The following is a 15,723-nucleotide window of genomic DNA, read 5'->3' on the forward strand; positions in this document are numbered from 1 at the left end:
GAAGGGAATATCATAGAGAAAGACAGAAAGTTACATTACCTTGATATCAACCACTCGGCTGTATAATTTAACATTCTTCTACGAATTCACGGATGAGATTTGAATTGTCTAAGAAGGAGGTCCAGCACTGGGTTATTGCTTGCTCTAGTTCCTCCACTTCATGCTTGTACAGGTGACGGATACTGCTATCCTCGACATGCAAGACTGGGCAACTATGATAATCTCTGGCTTCTACATATGTCCTTGAACTCTGCCGGTAAAACGCGGGGTGTGTAAGTCATCCAAATAAATCCGCGGAGATGCAACCACTTGAATTTCTTTTAGTTGTATAACAAATGAGAATAGGGTGCAAGCAATACTCCTCAGTATTTAAGTGACACATAAGTTCGAAAGTCATTTCTGAACCCAATTTTTCAAGGGTAGCAGTTGGAAGCGCATGGACTGAAAAAGCAGCACAAATAACAAGTCCCCTCCAATTATCATCATCATACAGCTTCTGAGATAGTATCATTCCTACCCTGGATGACTTACTACTCTGGTCGTAAAACCACTCTAGAATTTGCTTCTGAGGGAAACAAAAGTTGTATTCTAGTGAAGGATCGAAATGCTTCAAAACAGATATTGTATGTCCTTTAAGACCGATAATGGCCTCCTTCCAAAGTTGAAGCAACACCACAATACTTTTTTTCCACTCAGCTAAATTATAGCTTCCATCGAGTTGATTCTCAGCCATGATGTGTAACTGTCTATCCAATCATTCTGAATATCTTTCTGCATCATGCTCTTGGATGGAATCCCTATTTTCCAAAAGACAGCGTTTGGAATGGACAATTACATGGTCAAGTGGTTCCATAACAACTTGCTTTTGTTCGATATAGCTCATGTAGTGGTCCAATCTTGAATTGAAATCTTGTCCGCGTACTCTGCTTTAGGACCTGTGTTCAGAAGCAGATCTTGCCAGAACAATTTTGAAACTTCCCAGATTTCTCTGCATTAATGTTCCATATAAATTTGTTAGATTGAAAGAATTAACTTTGTCATGCATGATAACAAATTGTCAGCATATGAAATTAAGTATGGGGCTTTTATATTTAAACATCACTCTTATCTGCGTTCACCCATCACTTTTCTTTATTAAAACTTTTTAACTGCATAAGACTTCTTGAGCTCACTTGCCCGAAGTCACACACAGTTCTTGTGCAAACAATTAAAATTGTGGTATTTAATTCTACGATCCTCATTGACACTTCAAAAAGTAAATATAGGTAAAAAAAAAAAGAAAAAAAAAGAGAAATGATAAACACACATCATTTTTAGCCTCTTACACTCCTCCGTTTAATCCTTGTCATTAATTCCATTTGATTTATTATTTCCAATGTTTGTAAATAAAACAGGGTGTTTGAGAAGCCAAAAATAGTGTGTGAAAATCACTTGCCAAAAAATATTTCCCTTTCTTCGCACTTCTCTCTCGTACCCAATCCCTTTTCTCTCTCATCCTCTCCCCAGTCCCCAAGTTCCATCTTCCCGCTTTTCTCGAGAACACAATCTCAGATTGCAATTCACATATAGCACTTCACTAAAACTCCCGAGGAATTCTAAAATCGAAAAAAATCGAGAAAAAAAAGAACTCACAACATTATGCATGACATGGAGCTAGAAGAACACCCAAACTCATACTCATGTCTGCTGAATGCAATCCAAACCCAAATCAGCCCTAACCGTTTCCTCTCATGCTTTTTAGGCCCCAAACTCCTACCCATGGAAATGGACAAATGCGCCGAATGATATGAGGAGGAAAAGGCCTTTTTCTTTGTTTCTCTCTCTCTGGTTAAAAGTGGTGTGGGTGTGGATGTGATAGTATTAAATAGGAGCAATTTTGGGAGAAAAGACGAAAATATGAAATTAAAGCGTGGGGTGAACTAAGATAAGAGTGGTGTTTAAATAAAAAAATTCTTAAGAATAAACCTGGATTGAGGTATTAGTGCATCACGTTGAACCGTTAAAGCTTCACGAAGTGGACTTTCCACCATGTTTTCAACATATGTTCGTGCCTGTACATAAAGTAGAGGGAGTGGTTGTAAGCCATTAAAGATACTGCATGCATAGAACCACATATATATTACAACATGCATACGTAAAGGAAGTATGCTTACCTGAAGAAGAACTCGCCATTGCTGCAGAAAATGAAAAGGAGATCTTCTACACTCAACAACCAAAAGTTCCAGCTTAGAATAGGGTTACACTCAAAAAGGCATAGATGTTGTGAGCGTAGGGACCTCCTAATATATATAGCCAATCACCCTTAATATCAAGCTTATCAACTGATGCCCAGGATATTCCATATAATTAGGGTTTCTATATAGTCCTACTTGGTATTGAACTCTTGTCAAAACATAATAAGGTTACTTGAATATAATTGCATGTTAGGACTCTTAATCTTATAGCCAAATAAGAATGTGATTTTCTTGACGTGATAACTCATAAACTGAGTTACAAGTTTGTCGAGAACAAGAAGTCATTCTCCATGACACTCACAAACTTACATTCTCCCACTTGAGTGTCCAAGAAGAATGACATTACATTGGTTAAGATTAAGGTGATCACTGAGTCCCCAGAAGTTGCAATTAAACCTTTAACAACCTGTCACTTATAGCTTCGATGTTGTATGTAATTCCTCTTACATGTGCATTTTATTGTCACAAGTATGTAAGTCATGAGCATTGAATTAAGCCTCATGCAAAAGCATGGCTCATAGTATTTCAATAAGATAATATGAGAGCAAAACATAATGAAAACATCCAATTAAGCAAAATGAAACATAACAGAAAACAACAAATGGGTGTACTACTCCCACTCATTAACAGAATTAAAATCCTCACATTCCCATATTGTAGACATGTTTCTTGAACACTCCCATTGGTAAGCCCTTAGTTATTAGATCAGTTGTCATAGAATTAGTCCCTATATGAACTAGGTTGATTAACCCTTTTCTGACTTCATCTCTCACACGCAAATACTTTATGTTCATTAGTCTACAAGTGATAGACCTCTTGTTGTTTTGGAGAAGAAAATTGCAGCCTTATTGTCACAATAAATAGTTATAGGTATTTCAATTGAATCTACAACCTTCAATCCCATGATAAAATTTCCCAACTAGATTGCTTGTTTGGTTGCAGTGTAACAACCAATAAATTCAACGTTATAGTTGAGGAAGCAATCACTTTTTGCTTGGAACTCTTCCACGAGACTGCACCATCAACAAGAAGAAAAACATATCCACTTGTAGATTTTCTATCATCAACATAGCCAGCTAAGTCTGAATCAGAATAAGCCACCATTTCCAAATTCTCAAGTTGATATACCACTGCAACATTTCTTGTTCTTTTTAAGTACCTGAGTACTTTCTTTGCTGCAGCCCAGTGAGAATTCCTAGTATTAGACTGAAAATGCCCTCGAACACTAACTACAAACCCCAAATCAGGCATTGTGCACACTTTAGCATACATGATACTACCAACAAGTGAAGCATAAGGCTTATCTTTCCATTCTTCTCAAGATCATTTTTAAGGCATTGATTAGTGCTTAGCTTGTCACCCTTTGCAATGGGAAGCTCGCCACTTGTACATTTTTCCATGTTGAATCTCTTCATGATTCTGTCAATATAGGTCTTTTGGGACAATCTTAGCATTCTCTTGGATCTATCTCACTCAATTTCAATGCCAAGAACAAAATGCGCCTCACCAAGGTCTTTCATATAAAAACTTTTAGTTATGTGCAAGAGAGTTAAGTCTAAGCTAGCTAACAAAATATCATCCACATATAATACCAAAAATATGAATTTCGTGCCATAGACCTTGAGATATATACAGTCATCAATCTTGTTTTCTTCAAAACCAAAAACAGAAACAAGTTGGTCAAATCTGATGTACCACTGCCTGGATGATTGTTTTAACCCATTTATTAAGTTTACAGACCATAGACTCCTTCCCTTTCTCCACAAAACTTGGTGGCTAAACCATTACTATTTCTTCGAGCAAATCATCGTTAAGGAAAGCTGACTTGACATCCATTTGATGTAATTCCAAGTTGAAATGGGCTATTAAAGCCATAATCACCCTCAAGTAGTCTTTGGATGAAACTGGTGAGAAGGTTTCTTTATAGTCAATGCCTTCTCTTTGTGTGAAACACTTAGCTATGAGTCTAGCTTTATCTCTTTCAACCTTCTCCACTGCATTTCTTTTGGTTTTGAACACCCACTTGCAGCCATTGGGTTTGGCATTACATGGAAGTGGCAGCAATGCCCAAACTTTGTTTTTTTCCATAGCTGCAAGCTCTTCAATCATTACAGCATGACATAAATTTGCTATCGGGGTGCTGACAGCTTGATTAAAAGTGAAAGGATCATCATCATCTCTAATATTGTAGTCATTATCTTGCAAATACACAAAATCATGTAGGATCACAGGTTTTCTTTGCCTGTTTGACTGTCCAATAGGCAGCTGCACCTGTTGAAAAGGCTGAGCAACAATAGGCTCAGGGACTTGTTGTTCAGGGTTGTATTCATGAACTAGTGATTGCACTACTTCTGGAATAAATGTAGTATTCACTGGCTGAGCATCTTGGAGAACAATGGGGAGAGAAAATGAATTTTCTTAATTCACAAGCAACAATGCATCAATTGTTGCAGGATGCTGATCAAGATCGTTTCCAATTTATTCAAAATATGAGCTGCTGTGTTGCACTATTCCTTCTTCCAGATCTTCAATGAATTTTGCATTGTTGGTCTCCTAAATTCTAGTGTGAGAATCAGGACAATAGAATTTAAAACCCTTAGATTTGTCAGCATATCTAATAAACTTGCAACTCACAGTTCTCAGATATAACTCTCTCTCTTGAGGGTTGTAAAAACATGCCTCAGCCCTACATCCCCAGACATGGAAATGATTGAAACCTTTCCTCCTACCTGTCCAAGCTTCAAAAGGTATAACTTTGACAGACTTGCTTGGAACCCTATGAGTGTATAGTTGGCTGTTTTGAGTGCTTCTCCCCACACAAAAATTGGAAGTTTAGACCTCAAAAACATGGATCGAATCATGTCTTTCAAGGTCCTATTTTTTCTTTCTGCCACTCCATTTTGATGTGGAGTCCCTGGAGTAGTATACTGAGCAACAATCCTGATGCTTCAAGGTAAGATGCAAAGGCTCCCTTATGTTGTCTAGTTTCCATAACTTTCCAAAATACTCACCAGCCCTATCAGGTCTCACTATTTTAATGTTGTTTTCAAGTTGGTTTTCAACTTCAATTTTGTATAATTTAAAACAATCAAGAACAGAAGACTTTTCAGATATAAGAAACACATAACAATATCTCAAACAATCGTCAATGAATGTGACAAAATACGAATTACCACAGATTGTTTTATTTGGGAAGGGGCCACACACATCTGTGTTTATTATTTCTAAAAGTTGGTTGCTTCTTGTGGATCCTAATTTTCGGTATTGGTCATTTTTCCTTTGAAACAATTGATACAAGTTTGGAGTCTTTCAAAATCAAGATTTGCTATGAGATTTTGTTTTGTTAAAATCACAAGTCTTTCCTTGGATATGTGGCCGAGTCTTTTATGCCAAAGTGAGGGGGAATTTTAATTTTTAAATAGTCTTTTGGAACCAATATGACATACTGTAAAGCATTCATGTAAATAATCACATTGTAATTGCCACAAATCAACATTAAGGAAGGCATAACCAAGCAAAGTATCCAATTTATTCGAATGAAAAAGTCTAACACTTTCATTGTCTCCAATAAAAGTATAACTTAATTTAACTAACTTAGAAGTTGAAATCAAATTCCTTCTCATAGAAGGTACATAGAGTACTAGACTTAAAAACAAAATGAAACCAGAAGAAAGCTTTAAAGAAACACATCCAATGGACTTGACTGCTACTTTGCTCCCATTTCCAACAAAAACATTGTCAACTTCATTATTCCTCTCCTTTAGTTTTGAGAAGCCCTGCATGGTATTTGTAATGTGAGTTGAGCAACCAGTATCAAACCACCAACTAAAAGGAGGAACATAAATTAAATTTGACTTGAAACAAACATAAACATTGATTTCATTACCTTTTTTAACAAGCCAATTTTTTAAACCAGTGCAATCTTTCCTTGGATGACCAACTTGTTTATAGAAATAACAAGCCTTTGGTGCTTCAGGAGTAACTTTAAACTTTTGTGATCGTTCAAGGGGGTTAGCATTTTTTAAAAGAAGAAAATTTTGATTTTTTCTTCTGCTTACCAGCAGCCACAGATGACTGATCAATTGCAACATGTTTACCCTTTGCAGTGTAAACAAGATTCACAACCTCCACTTTATTAGTTGATAGCCTCAACTCTTCACGTGCATACATGGAAATTAAATCATCGATGTGCCAGGTTGCTTTCTGAGTGTTGTATGACACTTTCAACTTGCCATACTGTGCATGTAAGGTGTTTAATGCCATATACACTAAAAACTGATGTTAATGGATGTTCAAGGTCTTTCAACTTCTATGCTATGTCTGAGATTTTCAGAATATGTTCTTTCACACTACCAACACCATCGAACTTCATGGATGTCAGTTTTGTGAGAAAAGTCCCAGTCTCAGCTTTCTCAGATTCCTTGAACTTGTTTCCCATTGCATCGAAAAACTCTTTTGCACTGTCACTCTTTGGAATGCCACCTTTCACATTGCTTGTCCCTCCTCATAATCATAAGAGCCATTCTATTTGCCTTCTCCGATTGAGCGTCTGATTGAGCAAACTTCAATCTTTGTTCTACTGTGCTTGTATTAGTTAGTGCAGTAGGTTTGTCTTCTCTCAAGGCCAAGTCAAAGTCCATCACGCCAAGGGCTATCTCCATTTCTTCTTTCCACTTCTTATAGTTGGAACTAGTTAGGGTTTCAATGTTGGAGAAGTTAAGAGAAGTCATAGCTGCATCAACCATAAATGTTCATTATTTATTCTCATAAGCTCATCATTGAAAGTTCAAAATATGAACAATTAATGGTATCAAAAATCATATAATTCCAGTCACATCCTTCGATCAAAAATTGATTATATAAGGGTTTGCACAACTGAAATACAAAAATTCATATTTGTGACACAATTTTAACACTTTTGAGCAGATAAAATTGCATCAATATTAATTTTTGCATCTCACTTATACACCAAAAGAGATTTATCTTTCAAAAGAGATTTATCTGTCAAGTCATTTAGTGACAACAAATCATTTGGTTTTGGTTCTCCAAGGTCTGGAGATACTCCTTCGCTTTCCTACAAATAAAATTTTGCAGAACAAGTATATATATGTACACATTCACACACACACACACACACACACACACACACACACACACACACACACACACATATGTGTGTGTATAAGTGAATTAAGATGTTAGTTTAATAACATGGTGTATATTGGTAATAGGCAACAATTATATCTGTTTCAATATGCGGAAGTCTTTTATCAGGATCATGAACTTTGTTAATTATATTCTTGTGCTTATAAGGATTCTAAACACAACAGTGTGTGCTCTGATACCACTTGTAAGCCATTAAAGACACTGCATGCATGGAACCACATATATATTACAACTTGCACATGCTTACCTGAAGAAGAACTCGCCATTGCTGCAGAAAATGAACAGGAGATCTTCTACACTCAACATCCAGAAGTTCCAGCTTAGAATAAGGTGACACTCAAAAGGGATAAGCGTTGTGAGTGCAGTGACCTCCTAATATATACCCAATCATCCTTAATATCAGGCCTATCAACTGATACCCAGGATATTCCATATTAATTAGGGTTTTTATATAGTCCTACTTGGTATTGAACTCTTGTCAAAACATAATAAGGTTACTTGAATATAATTGCATGTTATTAGGACTCTTATTCTTAGCCAAATAAGAACGTGATTTTCTCAACGTGATAACTCATAAACTAAGTTAAAGTTTGTCAAGAACAAGAAGTCATTCTCCTTGACACTCACAAACTTATAGTGGTTGCTTGAATTTGGATTCAATTACTAATACTTTGATTAATTCTTCTTAGTCTTGCTTGTATACCAGACGGCTCCTGCACTTCAACTTCCACGTCTGGGGTACTGGTTCTAAACAAAGCGCTAACACCTTGACATTGATTCAACTTATGTTGTGAAAAACATGCACATAGGATGTGCAATACAACTAGTTGCTTTTGTCCAAGGTAACTGTGTGTTTTGATACACCTATGCATTATACGACTTCCAGGGGAACAAAAATCTGTTGGTTTTTCAAAGTTTGCTGACTCAATACCAACTCGTGGGTTATAGGTTTTCTAACTTTATCACACCATTCACCTGTTTCTGTTGGAAAATATTAGTATTTAGGTTTATTTTAGTATTTAGGTTTTGCTTGTTAGCTTAGGATTTGGACCTAGCCCATCCGAGTTAAAGTTTCTTAGGTTTAGTTCTCTATAAATATTGCTTGTAATTTAGTTTGAAAAACAAGTTAGTCACGATGTATTCTCTTAGGATTCTGTAGCCGTTTTGGCATTCTCTATGAAACCCCACCCCCGAGTTTTTATGGAATTCCCCATTTTTCTTAAAATTATATGAAATTATATTTTAACCCCTCATTCCTACCCTATCCGGATCCCTATTTTAGGATTCTCTTAAGTTATCTCCCTCTCTCTGCTTGCCACGTGGCAGCCCCCTAACCCATCCCTTCAGTTTTCCCTCTTCTCCCTGAGCTTTCTCTCTTCTTCTCCCCTTCTCGGAAACACCCACACACCTAATCACACCACAACAACGATGGCAACACCACCACCATCACCATGCTAACTCTTTCCCTCTTTGTCTCTATGGAGCACAGAGAACCCCCGGCGAGCCGTGGTACTCAAACCCAGATTTCGGCTACCTCAGTGTGCATCACAAGTACGAATCTCTTCCCCTCTCTCGTATCTTCAATTTTAGGGGTGGATCGTAGGTTAGAACGGTGAGACGGTGTCAATCGAAGCTTGGGAGGCTCCGACCTTCATTTTCGAAGAAAAACGGGTCAAACGACCTATACTCGAAACCTTTAGGAACTCATCCAAGGCCTTTGGGCCTAAGACCTTTGGATTGGGCTTTCAAGTCCAAGGCCTGTGAAACCCCAAACCTAAACCCTTTTTAAACGCAACCCAAAACCCTTAGAAACCTAGGCCTTCAAGCCGTGCGAGCCTAGGCCTTCAGCCCAAGAAACCCAAGCCTAGGAACCAAACCAAGGCCCAAACCCGGATCTGGCCCAACCCAACAGGATCCACGTGTAGGCCAGCGTGTGGGCACCTGTGAGGCCGAGCCAGTGCTAGCGTGAGCGACTTTTCCGATGACTTTTTCCAGCGCGTGGCGGCTCGTGGTTGCCAAAGCCGCCATCTTGCGATAAGGCGTGAGAGCGTTTGTGGCTGCGTATGGGGGTACCTAAGGTCCCCTTTTTATGTTTTTCGACGTCCTAAATCCTTTTATGATGTCCATTTTTGGAAACTTAATCGTTTGATTAGAGTTTTATTAATTGGACCTTTTATGTGCTTAGGTGCGATTATTAACGGCGATTCCATTCTTCCTATTTCGTACGGCTTTTCAACGACGGAGTATCTGTGAGTGGACCCTTTCCAAAAGCATGATTTAATGGTTACGTTTTATGAGTAAATTAGATTTACACTTTATGATTATCATGCTTGACTAAGAATATTTTGGATTACCATACTTGATCGAACTTATGTTCTTTGTAGCATATATGATGGATGACTATATACTATATATGAACATGTTTTCTACACTTCTTTGTAGTATATATAATGGATGACTATATGCTATGAAGATGTTTTGAGATATATGTATTATGCTTTGGAAAGATTATATTCAATCTTTTTGTACTTATCTAGTGGTCACTGTTCTGCCTACGGGTGAAGATACTTGTATATTGGTTTCGGGTCAGGAGATATAATTGTTGGCTTCAGGCTAGGAGATATAGTTGTTGGCTTCGGGCTGGGAAATGTAGTACCACGGGTCACTATGATACCACTACGTAGCACACTATACGATATATGTTTTATGAAGGTTTTATGGCATGCTAGGGTTTTCAGAAAAACCTATTACATATTATGCTATCGAGTTTTCATAAAACTTTGGGGGTTAGTATGTTGATAACTGTTTCACTATTATATATATATATATATATATATATCAGCTTGGTCCACTCATGTTTGTTTTGCGCCCCTCCAGGACATAGGAACTAGGCATATGACCTGAGCTACGAGGCATTCCCTTACTAGTGATATTGTGCCATCATCTCTGCTTTGACATCATTGTAATAGCACATTCCGTTGTAGTCTGAATTAGATGTATGCTCTGAACATGCCATGCACTATCATTATCTTTATCATTATTGGCAATTGAATATATATTATTTGGTTAGTTGCAGCGAAATTTATACGCATGTTTTACGTGTTCTTAGCATATGCATTCATTAAATGGCTTGCGTCACCCTCAAGTGTCGGCTAGCACGTGGCCATCGTGATGTCCCTCAGACATCGGGATCAGGGCGTGTCATTCTAGTTTGTTTAATAATATTTTTCTTAGTCTTGTTCGTCGCGCACTCTGATATTCAACTTGGTATCAGAGCAGTTTTTGATCCTTTGGGATTTAATCTGCTCTTGTATGTCCCATGTTAGTTTGCTGTCGTCTTTTGCTATTTGATTGTTCCAGTTTAGATAAATTCGTTGAAGTAAAACAAAAAACAAAAAACAAATTGTCGTTGTTCATTGTTTGTCGTTCGTTATTGTCCTGTACTCCGGCGTCTGACTTGTATCCCTAGCAATCTCATGCTCACCACTGGTTTTGACGAAGCCCAGACCTGAGAACCACAAACTAGGATAGAGTTCGTCTCCTTCTTGGACCACCTTTATCTGCAGCTTGACCCGCCACACCGCTGTGCAACATAACCCACGAACTTGTTGTCTGACCAACCCCAAACCCAAGAATTGAGTCAAAGTATCGTAATGGTATTTGTGTGCACTGGCACTGGCATGGAATCTTGCACTGGCACTAGTATGGGAATCTTGCACTGGTACTGGCATTGGACTCTTGCACTGGTACTGGCATTGGAATCTTGCACTGGCACTTGCATTGGAAATTTGCACTTGCACTGATGGAATTTCATATTGGAATTGGCATTGGAAATTAGCATAATGGAGCTTACATCCGCATCTGCTTGTTGGCAAAGTCATGTTGTTTACCGCCATGAGTTTGACGGGGGGTGTTGGAAAATATTAGTATTTAGGGTTTCTTGTTAGTTTAGGGTTTGGGCTTAGCCCATCCAAGTTAGTGTTTCTTGGGTTTAGTTCTCTATAAATATTGCTTGTAATTTAGTTTGAGAAACAAGTTAGTCACGATGTAGTCTCTTAGGATTCTGTAGCCGTTTCGGCATTCTTGTTTGTTTAATAATATTCTTCTTAATCTTGTTCGTCCTGCACTCTGATATTCAACTGTTTATCTTTTTACGTAGCTGGACAAAAGAAAAGAAAGAAGCAGCAAGCTTTTTGGAAAACATGCACTTGATATATTTATAGTGTGTTTACTAACCCATAATCGGAATGAGAATAAGGAATCCCATTCTGATTACGGATTATACATGTGTTTACGAAAATTGGGAGGAATCAAAAGTGCATGGGGTTCCCAACATAGAGAAGGTATTTGGATTCTGGATTGCACGAGCAATTGGAATGATAATTTTTTTTTCCTTTATGCCCTCACTTATATTCATTATTTCCAAGATTATCCTTAACCCTAGACTCACATTATGCGCAACTCCATACATATGCTGAAGAGAAGAAACTACAACTTGAGCAAGAAAATTTAGATATTAAAGTAAATACTTAAATTTATAAAAAATAAAAAATAAACAAAATCATTTTAGTGTGTCTATGAAATAAAAAAAAGCAATTTAATTTTTTCTTACTATTATATACTATATCAAATTTTATTAAAAAAGTATATAAAATATTTGATTTGTGACAAGGGCATTTTAGTAATCATAGTGGTTTATATTCTGATTCTGCTGAATTAGTAAACAGTTTTATGGAATTCTATTCCGATTCCAGACAATTTTAGTAAACAACTTCAACATGAATTTGATTCTGATTCCGTCTCATTTTATTTCCTTCTCAATTCAAATACTTTCAATTTAATTATGGATTAGTAAATACACCCTTAAAGAGTTTTCTACTCTATTGCTGGAATGGGTTTCAAACGTACATAGACATCTCTCTTATAGATATTTTACAATACTTTCTAAACATAGCATTGAATGCTATCCATGCAAAAGTATATGGTTGCCGCTGTTGAAAACAAACAAGACAGCTTGCAGAATATTAAAAACATACAAGCTATAAAAGAAAGTTGTGCAGCTAATAATTTCAACTACTGGCATTTATTCCTATTGGCATTGATTTTGCTTTTGACTTCCAACAAAAATCAACATGGAGCAGTGCAGAATGGAGAGGATTGTGGTAATAGTTCGGATCCTACCTATCTCTTGTCATGATATAAGTCTCGAGGTAGGCGACAAAGTGCTACGTCTCCAGCATAGTGATGGAAGAACCAGCCTGAAATTATAGGACAAGAAAAAATAAAATGAAAATTCTTCTCGAGTCCATTGCATCCCTACACAGTACATATACAAATAAATTATTTAGAGAGAGAGAGAGAGACCTCATACAGTGCTGGTATTGCTGTACTTTGAAAAAAAACTGCTTCTATTGTGCTGTGAGAATAAGCAGCTGTGAAATAAAGCAGCAGAGTATTGAGTAAATTTTTTTGTAAATGTGCTTTTCAAAACAAAAAAAAAGCAGTATTATAGTGTTTGGTAAACTTTTATGTAAAACAGATGTGAAAAGAAGCTGGTTTTTCAAAGCTGGGTTTTGCAGCTTCTTGTTTTTGGCTTTTTTTCATTCAAAACTGTGAAAAAAAACTGAAGCTGAATGTTTACCAAACACAAAAACAGCTTTCAGCTTTTTTTTTATACTAGTTTTTTTCAGAATAACCTCAGTACCAAACCAGTGTTGGAAACCTGTGTTATGTGGGACTGCCAGTCCCACATCGCCCATACACCCTTTACAACAACTCTTGGGCCAAAACCATGGACCTTGGGCCTTAGACTTGGAGAGTTTGGGTGTATATATTAAATGTCAAAGATGGGCCTTGGGGCTCTTAGGCTCGGATGGACGAAAAACCCAAGTATCATTTTTACGTTTTGATTTTTTCATTCAGTTTTTTTTTTTTTTTTTTTTTTTCTGAAATGATAAAACCAATCACATGAACGGTTGTAACCGTTCTTAAAGATAAAAATGAACGGGTCTTAGGAGATTGCTTCTGCAAGCCTCTATCTTCAAAGAACAAGTCAGTGATTACTTCTGCAAGCCTCTATATTATTGAGTTTTTAATATATTGTATTTCTGAAAGATGGGCCTTGGGGCTCTTAGGCTCGGGTGTATATAATTTATCTATATTTTTATGTAAAATAATATGTAATTAATTAATTTTGAATCAATTGGCTAAAAACATTTATTTATTTTGTAGGTAAATTATTTTTCATGTGATAATACATATATACTAGCCACATTTTGTTATTATTATATAGAGTGTGCAATCAATCTACATTCTTTTATTTTGTAGGTAAATTATTTTGCATGTAGGTAAATTGTTATATATATATATATATTTGCAAAATATTGGTATTTAATTAATTTTGAATAAAAAATATTTATTTATTTTGTAGGTAAATTATTTTGCATGTATCATTACATAATTTACTAGGAACTTATATTGTTATTATATATATGTTGTGCAAAATAATTTACCTATTTTATATTTAAAATATTGATAATTTTGAATAAAATAACTTTTTGATATTTGTAGGATATACTAATTTACTTGTTAGCATCATGTGAAAACAAATATATAAGGAACATTGGTATCATGTAAATTTTTGTTATTAAATGCATATGAATCATGACATTTAACTTTTTTTCCAAATCTCCATAAGGTATTTGAAGACATTTAATTGAATGAAATAATGTAAAATAAAATGTAGATAATAAGTGAGAGACCCAAAGTAAGTGTTATTAAGGGTAATTTAGACATCAACAAATACAAATTTTGCCAAGTCAAACTTAATTATGGATATTACTTAGTTGGAGCCTAGTCATTGGGTTTTTGTTAGAGAAACTTACCATGATGGGTTTTAGTTAAAGAAAATTGAATTCTAAGGGGTGTGCTCATATTTTCAGAATAAATTATTTAGAGACAGAGAGAGAGAGAGAGAGAGAGAGACCTCATACAGTGCTGGTATTGCTGTACTTTGAAAAAAAACTGCTTCTATTGTGCTGTGAGAATAAGCAGCTGTGAAATAAAGCAGCAGAGTATTGAGTAAATTTTTTTGTAAATGTGCTTTTCAAAACAAAAAAAAGCAGTATTATAGTGTTTGGTAAACTTTTATGTAAAACAGATGTGAAAAGAAGCTGGTTTTTCAAAGCTGGGTTTTGCAGCTTCTTGTTTTTGGCTTTTTTTCATTCAAAACTGTGAAAAAAAACTGAAGCTGAATGTTTACCAAACACAAAAACAGCTTTCAGCTTTTTTTTTATACTAGTTTTTTTCAGAATAACCTCAGTACCAAACCAGTGTTGGAAACCTGTGTTATGTGGGACTGCCAGTCCCACATCGCCCATACACCCTTTACAACAACTCTTGGGCCAAAACCATGGACCTTGGGCCTTAGACTTGGAGAGTTTGGGTGTATATATTAAATGTCAAAGATGGGCCTTGGGGCTCTTAGGCTCGGATGGACGAAAAACCCAAGTATCATTTTTACGTTTTTGATTTTTTCATTCAGTTTTTTTTTTTTTTTTTTTTTTTCTGAAATGATAAAACCAATCACATGAACGGTTGTAACCGTTCTTAAAGATAAAAATGAACGGGTCTTAGGAGATTGCTTCTGCAAGCCTCTATCTTCAAAGAACAAGTCAGTGATTACTTCTGCAAGCCTCTATATTATTGAGTTTTTAATATATTGTATTTCTGAAAGATGGGCCTTGGGGCTCTTAGGCTCGGGTGTATATAATTTATCTATATTTTTATGTAAAATAATATGTAATTAATTAATTTTGAATCAATTGGCTAAAAACATTTATTTATTTTGTAGGTAAATTATTTTTCATGTGATAATACATATATACTAGCCACATTTTGTTATTATTATATAGAGTGTGCAATCAATCTACATTCTTTTATTTTGCATGTAGGTAAATTATTTTGTTATTATTATTTTTCATGTGATAATACATATATACTAACCGTTCTTAAAGATAAAAATGAACGGGTCTTAGGAGATTGCTTCTGCAAGCCTCTATCTTCAAAGAACAAGTCAGTGATTTGTGATTTTATATATAATTACACTAAGTGTTTATGTTTTAATATATTGTATTTGTTATTGAGTTTTTCCATTCGAAATAAAACTGTGCAAATTGTTGTATAATATATACTTAACATTTGATTGGTTCTAACAACCAGGCTTAACTTCCCATTTGATTGCTCGATGTTAGAGTAAGTAGTACTTTACCTACTGCGTCCTTGATTCAGAGTTGAAGTTGATCCTAGATCCCGTAGATCGTAG

General features: G+C 35.9%; 1 protein-coding gene across 1 annotated transcript; it reads right to left on the reverse strand.

Annotated features, from left to right (window-relative positions):
- Window positions 1-3,128: 3,128 nt before the first annotated feature.
- On the reverse strand, window positions 3,129-3,485 carry LOC125468414 (secreted RxLR effector protein 161-like). Its single transcript, XM_048564103.1, has one exon. The coding sequence runs from the start codon at window positions 3,483-3,485 to the stop codon at window positions 3,129-3,131; it is 357 nt and encodes a 118-aa protein (XP_048420060.1).
- Window positions 3,486-15,723: the final 12,238 nt, after the last annotated feature.

Source organism: the organism of the source record quoted next, unplaced genomic scaffold (assembly GCF_019419815.1).
Source record: "Pyrus x bretschneideri cultivar Hongxiangsu unplaced genomic scaffold, Pyrus_bretschneideri_v1 Contig38, whole genome shotgun sequence".
In the NCBI taxonomy this organism is placed as follows: Eukaryota; Viridiplantae; Streptophyta; class Magnoliopsida; order Rosales; family Rosaceae; genus Pyrus; species Pyrus x bretschneideri.

Coding starts and splice junctions, on each gene's coding strand:
- LOC125468414 (XM_048564103.1), bottom strand. CDS start 3,485: ATGCCTGATTTGGGGTTTGTAGTTAGTGTTCGAGGGCATTTTCAGTCT.